An 18091-nucleotide genomic window follows, 5' to 3' on the forward strand; every position below is an offset into this window, starting at 1 on the left:
CAACAACATGCATTGCGTGACCTTCAAATTAATTAATTCCACTGTGAAACCTCTGGAATCAGTGTTCCTCCTTTTGGCTACACAGCAGGGAAGCTCTATACCTCCCTGAACCTCCCGAGACCTGTTACATCTCTGGATTTCTGCTGCATCTCCAGCAAAAGCATAGAGAATGAACAAGTGTCCTGAGTTCTCTGATAGTCAGTCAAGTCAGTAATATGTAGACCCCAAAGAGGCAGGTAGTGTATCTGCTTCCAGGTACTCACCATCTTTTTACTCCACCTTTTTCTAAACTCACTATAAACATTTATTTATTTATTTTTAGAGAGGGGGTAAAGGAAGAAGAAATAGAGGGAGAGAAACATCAAAGCAAGAGGAAAACATGGATCCGTTGCCTCTCCCATGCCCCCTACCCAGGACCTGGCCTGCAACCCAGACAGGTGCCCTAAGCAGGAATCAAACTGGTGACTTTCCGCGTTGCAGGATGATGCTCAACCAACTGAGCCACACCAGTCAGAGCTTTACCCCACCTTTTAGAGGAAAACAAATGATCAAATCAGAGGCTGTGGCTGGTGTGGCTCAGTGGATTGAGTGCCGGCCTGCTACCCAAAGGGTCATCAGTTTGATTCCCAGTTGGGGCACATGCCTGGGTTGCAGGCCAGGTCCCCAGTTGTGGGTGTAAGAGAGGCAGCCACACATTGACATTTCTCTCCCTCTTTTCTCCTTCCCTTCTCCTCTCTAAAATCAATAAATGAAATCTTAAAAAAAAAACCAAAAAACCCAGAGGTGAGGCTAGTTATAGCAAGGGCCCTACTAGGGGCTGTGGAAGGGCCTGTGGTTGCTGGAGAAACCAACATGGAGGTAGGTTATGTATGTCGACCACTGGGACAGCTGTACTGGTGCTGGGTGCCAGCCCTCATGGAGATTTTGTTATTGCTGTTTCAAATGTAATGGTTAAACATTAAGTACAGTGAGAGACCTGAATCAATACTATTTGGTGAAAAGTGTGACTCACTAAACATTATTACACTGAACTGAAATTAGTAGATGTTACTTGGACCATGCCAGCCATGCTTACAGAACAGCTTCTCTGCTGGCTTCCTTGCCACATACAGACGATTCTCAAACACAGGTCAGATCATTTTCCTCTCCTACCCCAAACAGCCCGTGGTTTTCCAGGTGGGCATGCAAGACCCTTGATGGTGCAGCCTAAAGTCATTTTCCAACTACTTTTGTCACAAACCACTCTTCAGCCCCTCCCTTCAGTGACAAGGCACACCCTGGAGGTACCGCGCTCTCGGCTCACACCACCCCTGGCTGTGTCCTGCCTCAGCTGCTGCAATCCCGGCTCAGTTCAAATGCCAGCTCTTTTCAGAAACAGTTTCCTCTCCCCTCTCATCAGAATATTAGCCACTTCTTCCTCTGGGCCCAGATACAACTCCCCTGGGGTCTTTCCTGGGCATTCATTTCATTCTGCCTTTTCTTCTTCTTCTTATTGCCTTATCGGTCTGTCTTCCTTACTTGGGCATGGTTTGTTTTCCTCATCTTGAAGTCTACCAAAAACAGCCCATGACATTCTTTTATGTCGACTAGCTACCCAATAAGTGGTAGCCATTGAGCACATAAACACAGACACTCATAGCCGAGCAGTACACTCCTGTGCAGCTCAGTGCTTCCATGTAGAGTGGCGATGCCACAGGAGCGGGGCGGGCAGGAAACTGCCTTTGGCAGTCCCGATATTTTGTTGTCCCACAGGACTGAGACAACCCTGAAAACACACAAGTTATTCTCTCTTTACAGTTCATTTAAAAATTGCCAGTGGATGAACCATCCCATACACAACACTGAAATAGCTTACCTCCACAGAAAGCGCCGTTCCGTTAGCTCTGGCCCTTAGTGCAGGCATCTGCTCTGGCCCACACAACCTCCCACTTTATAAATTTTACCTGACTATGTAAGCAAATCTAAAGGCTCACAACTTTGGAGAAACTAAGCAGGGATGTTTAATAAAAACCAGACAAGTGTGTTAATAAGCATTGGGAAGGGACCCAAAAGAAATTCCAGCAGGGAAAACTCTCCTTACTGTGCACTGCTGTCTGGTTTGCATGGCAACCTGAACTTGTGATGTAATTCTGTTCATACTCTGTACAGGAAAGATGCTTTAATTCTCAAATATGAGAAACAGGAGAAGCAAAAGGGCATGTCTGATGACTTGATGCTAATACATGTAAGTAAGTCAGGGCAAGTTTATAAGCCAAACAGAGAACCCATCTTCAGGTACCAAGTACAAATAGCGTTTCTTAGAGTCCAAGGCACCCTGTCGAGGCTCTGGCAAAACAGCTGCCCAATACTGATGAGACCAAGTGAGAACTTCACGTCTCTCATGGGTTAACAACAGCATTTACCCAAAGAATAAATGTCACCTTACCATTTTCTGGGTCTAGAAAAAATTCATTGTGTCCAGGTCCATAGAGTGAGTATCGTATGTCTCCATTGGATCCAATATCAGCATCCTTGGCACTGACCTTCAGGATGATTTTATTTGATGGGATGTCTTCCGGAAATAATGCTGTATATGCAACCTAGGCAAAGGTAAAGAAAGGTAACGGAATTATCAGTATTTGTGGGTGAACTACCATAGTTGGCACAATACACAATTTTTAAACAAATGCATTTATATAATTTAGATTCAGTTTCTTTTCCTGTATCATAGAACTTTCTTAGATTATATGATGAAACATGGTGTGTCACCTGCCTAGCCCCTCCCATGCTCATTCAACAAATGCGGATTGAGCACCTACCATATGCCAGGTACTACCTAGATTCTAGGAGTACAACGGTGAAGAAAAATAGATAAGAACTCCTGCAATCATGACACAGATCACATATTGATCAAGGTCCTCTTTTCTGTTAAGCACCAGTGAATCCTCAGGACCCTTCAACTCTTTAAAGAGCCACTACTGACATTTGGCATGAGAATGATAAATTATGTCTGTTTGTAACAGTTTTCTAAGCTACAGAACACCAATATTGTCTCTCGGTCCTGATGGTGATTAAAAGAGGAAAGGTAAATTGTGATTTAATTTCATCAAGAAAGAAAACCAAGTCTTCACTGGCATCTCCCATTGGCTGTCACTTTTTGGACTGCGATAGAAAAACTGCCCCATGAGGAGCCTGGAGATCTGGGTTCATTGCCAACAGGGCCACTAACCAGCTGTGGAAACTTACACAAAAAAGCTAATTTATGCTTTTGTGGGGTCCATTTCTCTTTTATTAAATCAGTGATTTAGACAGAGTAAGTTATAAGGACCTTTAGGATTCCTTAAAAATTATTTAATTTTGAGACCCATGGTCTGGCTTTTGTTTTCGTGAGAAAAATCAGATACCTGACCATGCCCTCTTTCCATGTCCATAACGTTTCATCCTAGACTCCACCTCCCACCGTCTTGTATTCAGCTGGAGCTCACTGACTAAGCAGATACAGCACAAACTAGCCCAGCTCTCAGCAGAAAGGGAAATGTTTTTTTTTGTTTTTTTGTTTTTTTAATTTCAGAGAAGCAGAGTGAAAAGGAGCAATGTATCCGATACATCCACAACTCTTACCTGGTCACACACTGGGCTGTTGTCATTCACATCACTGACAGTCACTTCCACCATGGCCTGCGTGACAAAGAGCCCATCGGTGGCGGTGATATTGAGGAAGTAAATATCTTGTTCTTCCCTATCTAGGGGTCTCTTCACATAGACCTTCCACTCACTCTGCACCAGCCCCAGGGCAAACCTTCCTCGGGGGTTCCCTCCTGCAGTGAAAAAAAAAGAGTTTTTGCAGCTGTGCAAGGAAAAGCTCTGGTCTGCGCTCACCATGAGAGACCTGTGTAGGGCCATCCGGGTGCCTTGCAATTGCTATCATTTATGATATGGAACAATTGACGCTCACTTCCTTTTGGTTCTTGTACAAGAAAGCCTGGTATTTATGTGCTTGGCTTGTGTGGAAAGTAAAACAGTAACTTTCCAAGAGAATAAAATGCACTTAGAGAGGCTGGAGATGATCTTGTGTTTAGTGCCCCTTAAGGACAATCAAATTCAAACTGTGAACAATCAATCCTCTTCTCAGGATGATACAATTGTCTTTCCACTTTGTCTCAAGAGAGGATGTAATACACTGTAGCTCTTGTTACCAAGACAATTTCATTAGCTGCTGATTATGCAATCAAGGGAAGACAGTCAGTTCTAGTAAAGAATATTTTTTAAAGAATCTTTTTTTTAAATTTATGGCGGTGGCATTGGTTAATAAAATTATATAAGTTTCAGGTGTACAGTTCTATGACACATCACCTGTGTATTGTATTGTGTGTTCACCACCTCAAGTCAAATGTCCTTCCATCACCACTTATTCCACTTTACCCTCTTCTAACTTCCCCCATCCGTCTTCCTTGTGGTAATCACCATACTGTCATCTGCGTCTATGACTTTTTTTTCTTGAGCCTTCAACTATTTCACCCAGCCCCCCAGTCCCTGTCCCCTCTGACATCTGTCAGTTCTCTGTATCTATGAGTCTATCTCTATTTTGCTTGTTAGTTCAGTTTGTTCATTAGATTCCACATATAAGTGAGAGCATATGGTATTTGTCTTTCTCTGACTATTTTATTTCACTTAGCATAATGTTCTCCAGGTCTGTCCACGCCGTCACAAAGGTAAGATTCCTTTACTTTCAGTGGTTGAGTAGTATTGCACTGGGTAAATACACCACAGCCTTTTTATCCACTCATCTACTGATGGGCACTTGGGCTGCTTCCAACTTGTCTACTGTCAATGATGTTACAATGAGCATAGGGGTGCATATAGTCTATTGAATTAGTGTTTGGGGTTTCTGCTATTAAGGCATCTTTCAATGAAGGCTTTGTCATACAGCTGCATTATTCTTATAAGGACTGGAGTTTGGGGGAGAAACATGTATGTGACAGAAGTATTAAAAAGCCCTAACAAGGGGTCACTGAAGGAGCAGTTCAAAGAAAAGACTACAGTTAGATCAAATTTATCCCAGTGAAGCTGCAAAAGAGGAAGTAAAAGAGGAGAGGTGGAGTGGAACAGCTTCTGACAATGCTGAAACACTGACTGTGGTCCCAGAAATACTACGAAGGAAGAAAACGGCTTTGACTTCCCAGTCTTTAAAGAGGAAAACAATGTCACTTCAAACCTGGAGGAAGACTGGAGGAGACAACTGGCAAAGAGCCTGGAATTCAGTGAAATCATCATCTTTTCACTCGTTTGGCCATTTAACAAGTATTTGTCACCCGATCTGGGCCAGGCTCTGCTCCAGGCAGTGGCACTAACTGACAAGAGCCTCGGCTGTCTTGGTGGAGCTCGCATTCTAGTGGGGAAGTCTGACAATAAACAAATAAATAGGGAAACATAATGCATACTGGAGCCAGAACAAAAGTGGAGCCAGCTCACCTTCTTACAATGAATCTTCAAAGAAGAGGGCAGAGATCATGTTCCTGCCAAAGGGATGGAGGGGGAAGTAGTGGAATTCTGAGGGCCAGCGTGCACTCTGCACCACAAGGCATGGTGGGCGGTGGGGGTTAGTCCAGGGGCCTCAGCAGTGCAGGGCAAACACAGGATAAACAGACTGCACTGGGCAGACAGTCCAGAAAAGGAGAGGGCCACACATTCCTCCAAGGCAGTGGTTCTCAGTTGAGAGTGGCTATGCCTCCCTCCACTCCCACCCCCAGGGGATATTTGTCAAAGTCTGAAGACATTTTTGCATGTCACAGCAGGGGTCCTGATGGTGGTGCTACTGGAATCCATTGTGTAGAGGCCAGAGATGCTGCTAACCATCCCACAAGGCACAGAGCAGTGCTACAGTAAGACTTCTCTACCCAGAATGTCAATCGTGTGGATGTTGAGAAACCTGCTCTGGTGAGGCTTGGGGTCCTCCCTGGGAGATTGCTTTCCTCCCTCACTGGCTAGGATTCCACCAGGCTGCCACTGAATGTTATTTCAGCACACGTAAATTTAACCTGTTAAATGCTTTTGCTCCAGGCCCGCACTGTTCTTTTGTTACATCAAATGATTAATGGTCCTTTGTTAATCTGTGGCAGCACAGCCAAGTTGTGCTACATCCAGAGCAAAAGTTAAATCTCATTAAAATCAGTTGGTGGTTGGCAGTGGGAGCAGTAACAGTGGCTTTAAGCTACTCTGTTCTCATTACTTTGGTAAAGTTGATAGTGTAGTCCCTTTAAATCATCTATTCAGAGTAAATGTATAAATAATGAAAGTTGAGTTGCAATTCTTTCAAATAGGAAAATATCCCTCAGGATGCCTAAGAAACTTTTTATTGGAAATTGAATGCAAGTAAAATCAAAGTGATGCTTTACTCACCTTTCTTTCCTTACCACTGTTGTTCCTGTCTTTATTGCAGAAATGTACATTTTATTAAAAAATGAAGTGATCAGATAAAGCATAAAATGCATAAAGGGCTTTAAACAGAAAACAGCTCCATAAAGAAGAGTCATGCGGAAAAGCATGGCGGTCCCAAGTCCTGACACACATGCTCTCCTGTGGACCCTATTCTGCAGTGATTAATTAACTTTCCCACCAACGTACTTAAGCAGATTCTGTGTCCTGAGGGCATTCTGATGAATTCATTTTTAACATTGAATAATGTAGTTTTCCTGAAGCGAAGCCACCTGACTATAAGTATGGATGGATTCTTTAAAATATTTTGGCACTTTTTTTTATGTTCTGCCTTCGAATGTCACAACATCCATCAGAATGTTAGTTTTCAAATCCCCAAAAGAGTTTTTAGGAAGACTGCTCCCATACCATCCACCCTCTCCTTTTTGTAGTTTAAGGCCAACCACCCCTGGAAACCTACTGCTGATCAAGGCACCCCTTCTTCACTCTGACATGAGATCCTCAGGCCCTTGGAGCAATGGTGACACATTTTGTGCCTTCTGGGTGACCTCATTTGTCTATCTTGCCTTTCTCATTGAACTGCTACTTACTATTTGGAAAGACAGAAGAGGGATCAAAGAAAAGTGAGTTGTCAAAAATATCTTTGGCTTCGAGTTATAATGGGATTTTTTATCAAAAGGTCAAACCAGGCTCTGGAGTTTGTGTATCTGTATGCATTTGAGTTTTTAGCTTCAGAGGAAACTCGTAAGTGAAGCTTACAAGGGTCAAGCTCTTGGCTTTTTTTTCACACCTAAAAAAGGTAGGGAAAAGGAATATAGTTAAAAATACATCTCCCAAAGCTTCCCGACAAAGAGAGATGTTGTATATGACATATTTGGCTGGACTCCTTTTGAAATGATGAAAGGTGACTCAAGGTCTGGGTCCCAACCTGGGAAATGGGTCGTAGGCAAACCAGTGAACACCAAACTAAGGCTGAGTTAGGAGCAACCAACAATCATGTCTACTCAGAGATCTCTCCCTTGGCCCCAGAGCACCTTTACTCTTAACCCCTCATCTCATCTTCTTTCTTCTCTCCTATTCTTACTGCCTGCTACCTTCCATCTTTAGAAAGCAAAGCATGTAGTGAAAACCAAGGGTGGTAGACTCACCTGTAATATGGTAGCTCACTTGGCGATTAATGTCAGAAGTGTCTCTGTCCCACGTGCTGAGGACCGCCACCACCTCACCCGGAGGGTCGCTCTCCTTCACGTTCCCCTGGTACACCTCATGGGCAAAGACTGGCGCATTGTCATTTATATCTGTGACCCTGACAGAGATCAAAGCTGTGGAAGAAAGAGAGAAGGCCTCTCCAAGGTCGGATGCCACCACGGAGAAGGTGTATGAAGGGTCAGTCTCGTGATCCAGGTCCTTCAAAGTACTGATCCAGCCTGTGTTGCTGTCGATATTAAATGCTTCCATTACCTTTTCAGGCTGGGTATCTGAGTGGAGGGAGTATGTGACCTGCCCATTAGCTCCCCAATCCAGGTCAATGGCTCTCACCTGTGTGAGTTTGGTGCCGATAGGCATCCCTTCCATTATGATGGTCTCATAGCTTGAAGTTTCAAAGACTGGCTTGTTGTCATTCAAATCCGACACCTTGATATCTACATCCACAGTAAACACAATATCTACCTTGTCTAGGGGGATAGTGGCTGCTACTTTAAAGTGGAAAGCTGGGCTTATTTCATGATCAAGGCGTTTGTCAAGCTTGATGGTGCCTGTTTCCTGTTCTATGACGAAGACGCCCCCTTTGTTATTCTCTGGAAGTTCCCCATTAACTGTGCTGAACCTGACATTCTGACTGGGCAAAATCCTCAGGGTGTCCACTGTGCTCCCAATGGCTGTATCTTCTGAAATGGTAAATGAATACTGAGACTGGGTAAAGGAAGGCAGGAAGGTTTCTGGGGGCAAGACATGGATATAGACAGGAATGAGGGAGTGCTTCACTGGGATGCCCCCATCTACTGCTTTAACGAAGAATGACAGCACTGTGTTTTTCAGCTGGCTAAAACTGCCCTTTGTGACCATCCAGCCATTGTCAGGATCGATTTCCAGGAGGTCAGCTACCGAGACTGAGGCCTCACTATATAGGGAATAAGTAATCCTTGAATTGGCTCCATCATCTGGGTCCACGGCTTGAACCTGAGTAACCAAGTGGCCCCTTCCAACATCTGCCCTGACACTGGCCCTGTATTCCACTGTCATGAACTGGGGAGCATTGTCATTTTCATCCACCACAATCACCCTCACAGTGCAGAAAGTCGTTCTCCCTCCACCATCAAGGGCCCTCAAAAAAATACTAATGTCTCCTTCCAGAGGGTTTTCCCGGTCAAGCCTTTCTGTTGTAATGACTTGTCCATTGCTGTCTATGAGAAATCGATCTTTAGCAAAGTCGTTGATGATGGCATAGGTGATCTGCCCATACGTCCCTGGGTCCCCATCTGTTGCTCGAACATGAATTACCTTCGTCCCAGCAGCGGCATTCTCTCTAACCTCAGCTACATAGGTGCTTTGTGAAAAGGCAGGGCTGTACAGGTTAGCCCCAAGAACCCTAATGTGCACCTGTGCAGTGCTAGTGAACAACCCATCAGAGACAGACACATTAAGACTGTACAGAGGCTCCATCCGCTGCTTCCGGTGGTTGGACAGTGTGATGACACCACTCTTGCTGTCCATCAGGAAGCTTGTCCGGTCATTCCCAGATAAAATGTTATATTCCAACCGGTCAAAATCAGAGCTGTCTGCGTCAGAAGCTTGCACACATGTTACAAAATGGCCTCGGGGGGCTAATTCACTCACATATGACTCATAAATGAGCTGATTAAAAACTGGAGGGTTGTCATTTATGTCTGAGATGTAGATATGAACCAGGACCTCACTGCTCAGGGAGGGGAAGCCATTATCAGTCGCTCTGACTCTCAAAGTGCAGTGCTGCACTAACTCGTGGTCCAGCATCCTTGCTGTCAGAATTAAGCCACTTGCACTGTCTATGTGAAAATAATCGGTGCTGTTATACGTATCCTGGACAATCTGATAATGTACCATTTTATTGTTTTCTGAGTCCGCATCCGTAGAGACAACTTGCAAAACAGGTGTTCCAATGAGTGACGCTTCTGACAGTGTCGTATTATATGTAAGCTGATCAAAAATAGGGGGGTTGTCATTTACATCATTAACTAGCAAGTCAACAGTGACTTCGGCCCTGGCACCAGTAAGGGCATCACTGGCTCTTACTGTCAACTTGTAAACAGATGTAATTTCATAATCCAAAGGGCTAATGACTTTCAGGACCCCAGTGTCAAAGTCAATGTTAAATTGTTTATAAAGATCCCCATCAATAATGATGTATATGATCCCTTGACCTTCTGGACTGGTGGCATTGATGCTCAGAATGGGGGTGTCCATTCCGATGTCTTCGTTAATGGATGCTGTATAAAAGGGCTTGTCAAACACAGGCATTGCTTTGTTGACAATAGTGATGGGAAGTTCCACAGATGTGGACAAAGAGGGTTTCCCGCCGTCTTTGGCTAGGATGGTGACACCATACTCAATGTTGGACAAGTCAGAGTTGAATGCTTCTTTTAAAACAACATTCCCTGAATTCGGGTTAATTTCAAAATGGCCATAGTCATCCTGTAGGACATAGGTCACTTCCCCATTTGCACCTTTATCTTTGTCAATGGCTGTAACCTGGTAGATCAGCGTCCCAGGCTCAGCATCGACTTGCACAGCAGCATAGTAAGGGAGGCCCACAAAGACTGGAGAATTGTCGTTTATGTCTTCGATGTTAACTCTAACCACCACCCGAGCCACACGCAGATGATCCATCTCACGGCTGGCTTCTACCACCAGCTCATACAACTCCTGCTCTTCACGGTCAAAGGGGACTCCAGTGGTCTGAATGACCCCTGAGGTAGATTTTATCTTGAACTTATTTCCTGGGTTTAAGATGCTATATTTTAAGGGCTCATTAAGGCGATTTCCTACTGCATTGACAATAGCAACTTTGGTTATGTTAGTGTTGTTCTCTGAGATTGAGGTGGAATAAAAGCTTTGTGTAAAGTGGAGGCCACTGTCCATGGCTTCTTTAACTGAGATAGTGACCATGGATGTACTGTAGAACTTCCCATCAGAAACTTTAACTACCAGCACATAGTGATCTTTGGAGAGGTTGTTGTTTTTTATGGTGAGCACTCCAGTATTTGGGTCAATTAAAAAATGATCCACACTGCCTTCCATTAAGCTGTATGTCAGTTCTGGGGGCACTTCCGAGTCAGGATCTGTGGCACTAACTTTCAGAACCTCCACACCAATGTAGGTAGGTAGAAGTAAGATGGTCTCAAACGCAGCCTGAGTGAAAACAGGCGGATTGTCATTCACATCTGTCACCTCGATGTTGACTTCAACAGGACTCTCTGCAGTCAGCTGGGGGCTACCACTGTCTCTCACATGCACATGAAAATGGAAGTGGGAGATGGTTTCATGGTCTAGGGGAGCAATTGTTCTGATTGCTCCTGTACTGGAGTCCACTGTGAAGAACTTCTTGGCCGTGGACTCCACAATCTGATACACAAGCAGAGCATTCTGGTTGCTGTCAGCATCGGTGGCTCGAATCACCAGTGGGCTGTTATCTAAGCTCCTGACAATGCTATTGACAGGGGCAGCCTCACTCAGGCTGCCCAAATATTGAGAAAAGAGAAAAACTGGGGCATTATCATTTTCATCAACAACCTGAATATTGACCGTGACATTGGAAGCCATTCCTGCCATGTTAGTGGCCTGTACGATGAGGCGATAAAAGGAAGCACGCTCATAATCCAGTGCCTTCCGAGTGGTGATGACTCCAGAATATGGGTTTATGGTAAAGATCCCATCAGTGTTTCCATCTTTGACTTCATAAATGAGGGTAGATTGACTAATGGCAGAAATTAGAATGACTGATGTTCCAATATCAACATTTTCATTTACTTCTGCTTGGTAGTCTCTGTGAGTGAACTTGGGATGAGAATTATCAGACATGGTGACAGAAATTCGCACAATTGCCGTGGCAGACATCGGCGGGGAACCCTGATCTGTGACTTTGACTGACAGGACAAACTGACCCATGGTCGTCATGTCTGGTTCTTTGGAAACAGTGATGATGCCCAGGACTGGTTCAATCTTAAATGTGTTCCCAGTATTCCCTACAATGAGGAAATCAATGGGGAAATGAGTTACAATTGGATCCTTCTTTGAAGATTAACTTTTTATCTAGAGGCTGCTTTACTGCAACAGGGCAAATAGGAAGCAGTTGGGTTTATTTATTTACTCATTTTTGTATTCATTCCATCTCATTCTGAAATAAAACAAGAGACTTCTCTTTCAGAAGTCTCAAAAGCAACCAACATGAGTTTTCTGGTAAAATTGTGCATTTCAGATCATTATCTTCTTAATCCAGGTTAACACCAACAACATAGTACTGTGTATATTAAAACAGGCAAATAAAAGCTTGTAAGAGAGACTTTTCTGTTAAGAATATTTAGGATCTTCTTATTCCCAGCCTTGTGAGAAGAGAAACAGATTGGGCTGGAACATGCCAATGACATTAGGAAAAAGGTAGTTGTACCTAAACCATATTCTGCATTCTATGTTACCAGAAAGAGGGTTATAGAAATTGTTTCAGAACAGTATCACAGTCATTTGGTTCCAGATCACCCTAAAGGGAAGCTCTGCTACATGGGATTGGTATTGTTTCATGCTATCAAAACCAACTTCATCCTAAGCTCTACTGTGGTGAGGGAGGGTTTGTTCATGTAGGGGGAATTCTTTCCAAGTCACTGTTTGCTTTATAAGTCCTGAGGATTCTTTTTTTCAGACTAACTGAGTCTTCATTTCCCTAAATCCCAACACACACACATGCATACACAGACTTAAAGCTAGACAAATCATTATAAGGCAATTGCTCTGATCTGCAATCATTCTATTTGCCAATTTTTTCAGGGTTTTGGGGGGAAGTAGGAAACTGTTGATAATCTAAACCAGCATCCAGACCAAGAACCTGAGGTGTAAGCCTTACAAAACTGAGAAACTGGTGCCCACTCTGGCATGGCGGAAACAGGAAGTGCCATGAATTGTGAAATGGTGCAAGGTTAGAGCTCTGACTCTGGAACATGCGGTGGTGTGAGCTTGGGGTTGCGGAGGAGGAGGAGCATTAAGGAGGGGAACAGAATGGGGGACACGTAACTGGGAGAGTGGAAAGAACAAACTTCAGAAGTAGTGGATGATGTGAAACACAATTCTTCCCCAAGTTTCTTTTGCTTTTCTCATCAGGCTTTCTAATACTTCTCAAAGAACACAGATGTGTGTGTCTAGGTTCTTTTAAATCAAAAGCTAATAGTAATCTTGATTATTCAGTTATACGTCTTTCCTTCTTTTTGAAGTACTGCGTAGGCAGACACATGGGCAGTTTAAATGTCATTATCATTAAGGAAGCCTGCAGGACTGAGAGAGCCATTCTATAACATATCCATTGAAAGATAAAGCAAATGCAGCTGTATACATACTTCTTACTATGTACATGTTAAATAAACTTTTCCATGTCTGAAAGTGAAAAAGCCATGCTCATAAAAATCAGTTTCTATGAGACATTCGTTCATTTCTTAAAGAGGAAGCAAATCTAACAAAGAGGTAACAGATTTAATTCTAGCCCCAAAATGTGAATATTAAATAATACATCTTTAACGTCGGGATGATTATTTTACTTCACCACCTAAACAGGACCATTCTGTGATGACCACAAGCTTGAGCATTTTCAATAACTAGCACTGTGGAACTGAGTAGGAGCCGGACATCCAGTTCAGAGACCTCACAAGCAGGCAGTAGTCATCTCACTTCTGTGTCTCAGAGGAGAGAAGCATAGAGATATCAGAGTAACGGCCACCTTCCAGCAATGGCACCAACACGCAATCCTGAGTGACAAGTGCACCCGAGCATCCGGTGTCCCACTGTGGAGTTTCCAGGTATGTCCTTCCTCACTCCAGGCACAGCAGCTTTCTACATACCCAGAAAGATATGCATGGCCCAGACATAGAGGAGCTGGCTTCTGACTTTGAGTAGAACTTCATCACCTCGCTATAACCTGGCTGCTCACCTGTTTGGTACACTCCTCCAGGATGCTGTTCTCACATATCAGGCCCAGAGTGGGCTCTCTGCCTTTTTTCTCCTTCAACATACTGGCCCATATTCTTAGAATCCACATTCTGCTTACTCTCTACTGCTATATTTGAATCCTTGGGAACTAACTAACCTCTGCTTGTTTTCTTGGAGTCTACAGCCTCTCGCAGACTTTCAGTAACTGGCAAACACTGTGCTTATCTTACTTATCACCATTTATCTAGTACCCAGCAGAGTACCTGACACAAAGAAGGTGATCGATAAACATTTGTTGAATGATTGAGAGGAGAGATTTAAAAAGATTTTTTAATTCTCTATCTATGTATATCTTGGGATCCAATATGTCCCCATCCTAACTCAGCTCTTAGTCCTGGTCTCCCCTATACTGCCTGGTCTCAGAGCCACACACAACCCATTGTTTGCACCAACATAAAACCTGAATTAAGTAGAAGACCTGAAGCTCTGAGCCTCAGTTCTGCCTCAGACCTTCAGACCAAAATAAGAAGCTCTGATAGTTACTTAGAGGCCAGGCAGGGGAGGAAATTTATAGCCTGCCAGTAAACAGAGTAAAATTTGCTTATTGGAGGTTTGTGAGGTTAACTTAAAATGTACACTTCACACAATTACTTGTCATTTGCTTCAAAATGCTGATGCACCTGGGATTGCCTCTCTCCCATCCTGATCTGGGAATAACCTGGCTAGGGAGGACCAGTCTCATATAGCATAGGTCTGTCCATCTATGACGGAGCCCAGGGACCACTTGAGATTTATCATATACACTGTAATTCTCATTAGCTTTTTGCATAGAGAGCCAAAGGCCATTTTTGGAGATACAGTCATTCCTGTGGACTTCTGGAAATTCAAGCTTTCTATATAAAAAGTGTTTTAAGGAAACAACTTTTCTCTCTAGTTTATAGTTGACTGTGGAAGAAATGACCCAGTTTTCTCCCTGTGCACAGTGCCAGACTTAGCCTGTGAAGGTTCAAAGATAAAGGGAGGCAGTCCTTTCAGCTGGGTGGTAATTTACTTTTAATTTAGTCTTCAAGAACCTCCAAACTTATTTAAGAATGATCTGGTGACCTAAGAGGAATATTGTAGTAGCCTTAATGACAAATGTAAAAAACAGTAGGCACACAGGAAAATAATTAGAAAAAGTAAGTAAGGTAGAAGTAAGACTCTATATCTAAATGATTATAATGACATGGAACAATGTATATGTGTGAGTAAATATGGGGGAATATGTAAGTTATGGGAAAACTATAGAAAGAATATAGAGTTATTGGATTAGGTGACATTTTCTGTGATGCTATTTAAAAATTGGTTTCTTGAAAGGAGTTTCTAGATTATCTGTGAAACAAAAGAACAGGAATCACATAATGAAGTAATAAAATGTTCTGTGCTAAGTAAGAGATGTAAAATAGCATTTAAAAATTGTTGGGCTTTATTTAGATTGAAAGGAAATTCCATGGAAATCCAGAAAAAAAATGGATGAATCTGCTGAAGGCATCAGGCTCTTATGAACAGTTTTTTGTGTTTTCTTTTTTAGAGAGTTTACAACAGACTTATAAAAAATGTGGATGCCTAATATAGGACATAATTTTAGATTATCATTCAATGCAGGCTTTTTAAAAGAAGGTTGTTGGCTTTCTTTTCCCTAATATATTTTAGTCTAAAACTGTCATTCTAGCATTCATATTTTAATTCCACTACTCATAAAATTGCTCCACATTTAAATCAAGGGAAAGGAGCCTTCCCAGTGCTGGCATGAAAGGAGACAGCATTTGGCAGGATACACGACAGACATAATGTTGCAGAACATTTTGGAAATATGTGGCCTGACTATTCAAAAAAAAAAAAAAAGACAGCAGAGGAGAAGGGAAAACAGAGTGGATAAAAGATATTTGTAATTTTTAAGTTTACAGTCCTATCCCTTGATTGAACATTGATCTCTTCCATCATAAATGTTTTCTGGTGGTCCATCTTTGAACCATCAGTCAACTATGTATGGCCTTGTCTGACAGATGTTAAAATTGATTTTTCAAAAATCTCACAATTAACAAAATGAGAATCTATATTCATTTATCTTTCCGGTTAAGCAGTCAGTTAAGTACCCACCAACTACTCTGCTACTCAGATTACCTCCAGTGAAGTGAATTTGTGTCAACTGTGGGAGCATAGGAATGCCTGAAGCGCACAGCCCGCCTACTGACAAGGAAACAAAGTCATGTAAGATTCAATTCACACAACTGTCTTGGCAGTTCTCAAATGATGGGAAGCTTTGGTTATTTCAGTATGAGACCATGGCTTGTTGACCCCAAGTAAAAGACAATGAATTTACTATACATTTCTCTTCTCTTTTCCATTACAGAAAAATCTGAACTTGAACAAAATAAAAAGAAACTCTTTCATTGCTGTCAGTGATGGAAAACATTACTGAAATGCCAAGAACTTTATACACCATCATCACACAAATAGGGCAGTTGCCTGGCCAAAAAATTCATTTGGTGGTGTTCCAGCGGTAACTATGTAAATTTTGCAAGGTGATAAATACTACTGAGGGTCCAATGCCATTGCTGGGCAATCAGTGCAACAGCTCTCACCTGCTTCTATGGTATATATGAGTTCTGCATTTTCCCCTTTGTCTTTGTCCAGAGCCGTCACTTGCAGAACAGCTGATCCCAAAGCAGCCGATTCAAACACAGATGCTTCATACAGTGGGTTGGTAAAATAAGGGCTGTGATCGTTAGCATCTTCCACATTCACAATGACTCGGGCCAAGTTTCTTCGATAAGGAAACTCCTGATCTCTGACCTTTGGGCAAAATACAACAAGCAGTAGGACTAAAATCTAAAGTTGCAAAGAACTCACATGGCTATGCCTGTAGTGAAAACAAAATGACATAATGCACACAAAGTGCTTAACCCAGTCCCAGGCTCATAGTAGGTGCTCAATCAAATCGGGACACTGATTGTGAATAAATGGAGAGCAGGGACCACATCCTTTTTATTGCTCAGTATTATGCCTGATGAACGGTCTGTATTCAGTCTGTGTTTGTAGAACCCATGCCTGGATATCACAAACACAGCAGTTTCCTCTGCTCCCCTCACCCCCCACAAGCACACACAGCCACTACCTCTCATCTGTGTGTGCAGCTGCTAATTGAGTGTTGCACGAAGGCTCTTTTTAGAAGGAAACTAAAAAGTAGAATCAATGAATGCAACAGAAGCATTGCCATCCCTTGATTCAATCATTCAACAAACATTTACTGTCATCTGTTATTTGTCAAGTTCCAGGACTGACTCTGGTGGTTCAGCAGTGAATCAGACACAGTCGCTACCCTCAAGAACTTTGTAGTTGACTGGGGAATGCAAACAGTAGAGAGGCAGGTATAAGGCCAGGGGTAAGTGCCAGGACTGGAGTGAGTACTGAGAAGAACTTCACTTTGCATTCAGCCTCTTTGAAGAGGTAACAAAAATAACTACAAGAGGTGAAATGGTAGTGGTGGTTATGTGGGGCACATATTTCAGGCAAAAAGAACAAACATATACAAAGGCCCAGGACTGAGTGGGAACCCTCATTATTGGGAAGACGAACTGAATCTTAATTTCTAAAATGTGAGATCCCCATTGTGACTTCACCAAAGAACCTGCTTGATTGCTTTAAAGTTTCCCATTTTGCATAGGGCAAAAGCTTGCAAATAATCAATTCTTTAACCACATGATTCCACTGTAATTTTATGTAGCATTAATCAAATGTACACTTTCCATTTGTTCAATTTTTAGATTCCATATCTTGAGAGATGCAAAAAAAGTAAAAAATATTCCAAGAAGAGCCATCACAGGGAAAGGGGTTTTCAGAAATGACACCTGGAAGGAGTGAACAAACTGACTAAAATGCTTAGCTTGGAGAAAGGCAGTATTAAAGGACTTGGTTGCTCTAAATATTCAGTTACATAAATGGTAATGGTACAGGGTAACCAAACTGAATTTTGAGTTTGTTAAGGAAAGAATGAACAGAAATGACTCAAAGGATTGTGAGAATGGAGTTAGTCACTGGTATAAGGTTTCTGCCCCTGAAAAAATGCATGCCAAAGCAACCCAGGGAGTGTGCTGAATTTCTCTGTCTGCAGATTGGCCTGCCACACCCAGGGACCAAGCTGGACTCTGTATTTTGGGCTTACTGAAATCTAGGTCTGTTCCGTATGAATGTACAAGGGTGCAGGGACTCAGTCTATTTCTTATCTTTAGTGCTTTGAACAGTGTTTGGTACACAGCAGGTGCCGGAGAAATATCTGTTGAATGAATGAGTGGTGGTCAGAGGGGTGGATTTGAGGATTCCCTCTTCTGTTCCCCCTGGAAACCAGGGCTAAGGGCAGGACACTCAGGTTTCCTCTTGTCCAGAATGGTTTCTAGGCTTGGGCAGGCAGAGTAGCACTTAGTAGAACACTAATTACTTAAAGCTGCTTGGGAATTGGTAGCATCTTTGT

The 18091-nt window shown here is 42.8% G+C and overlaps 1 protein-coding gene across 3 annotated transcripts in view; it reads right to left on the bottom strand.

The window, feature by feature from the left end:
- The window catches only part of FAT3 (FAT atypical cadherin 3), a 515463-nt gene that overhangs the window by 78638 nt on the left and 418734 nt on the right, over window positions 1–18091 (bottom strand). For all 3 annotated transcript variants that reach the window (XM_037042798.1, XM_037042797.1, XM_037042799.1), the window contains 4 exons: window positions 16206–16416; window positions 7563–11636; window positions 3601–3797; window positions 2426–2579 (listed from right to left, as the gene is read on the bottom strand). In XM_037042798.1, coding sequence (XP_036898693.1) covers window positions 2426–2579; window positions 3601–3797; window positions 7563–11636; window positions 16206–16416 — 4636 coding nt within the window. The remainder of the gene's footprint in view (window positions 1–2425; window positions 2580–3600; window positions 3798–7562; window positions 11637–16205; window positions 16417–18091) is intronic.

The sequence above is a fragment of the Sturnira hondurensis genome, unplaced genomic scaffold (assembly GCF_014824575.4).
Source record: "Sturnira hondurensis isolate 20B ecotype Veracruz unplaced genomic scaffold, ASM1482457v3 Scaffold0003796, whole genome shotgun sequence".
Classification (NCBI taxonomy): Eukaryota; Metazoa; Chordata; class Mammalia; order Chiroptera; family Phyllostomidae; genus Sturnira; species Sturnira hondurensis.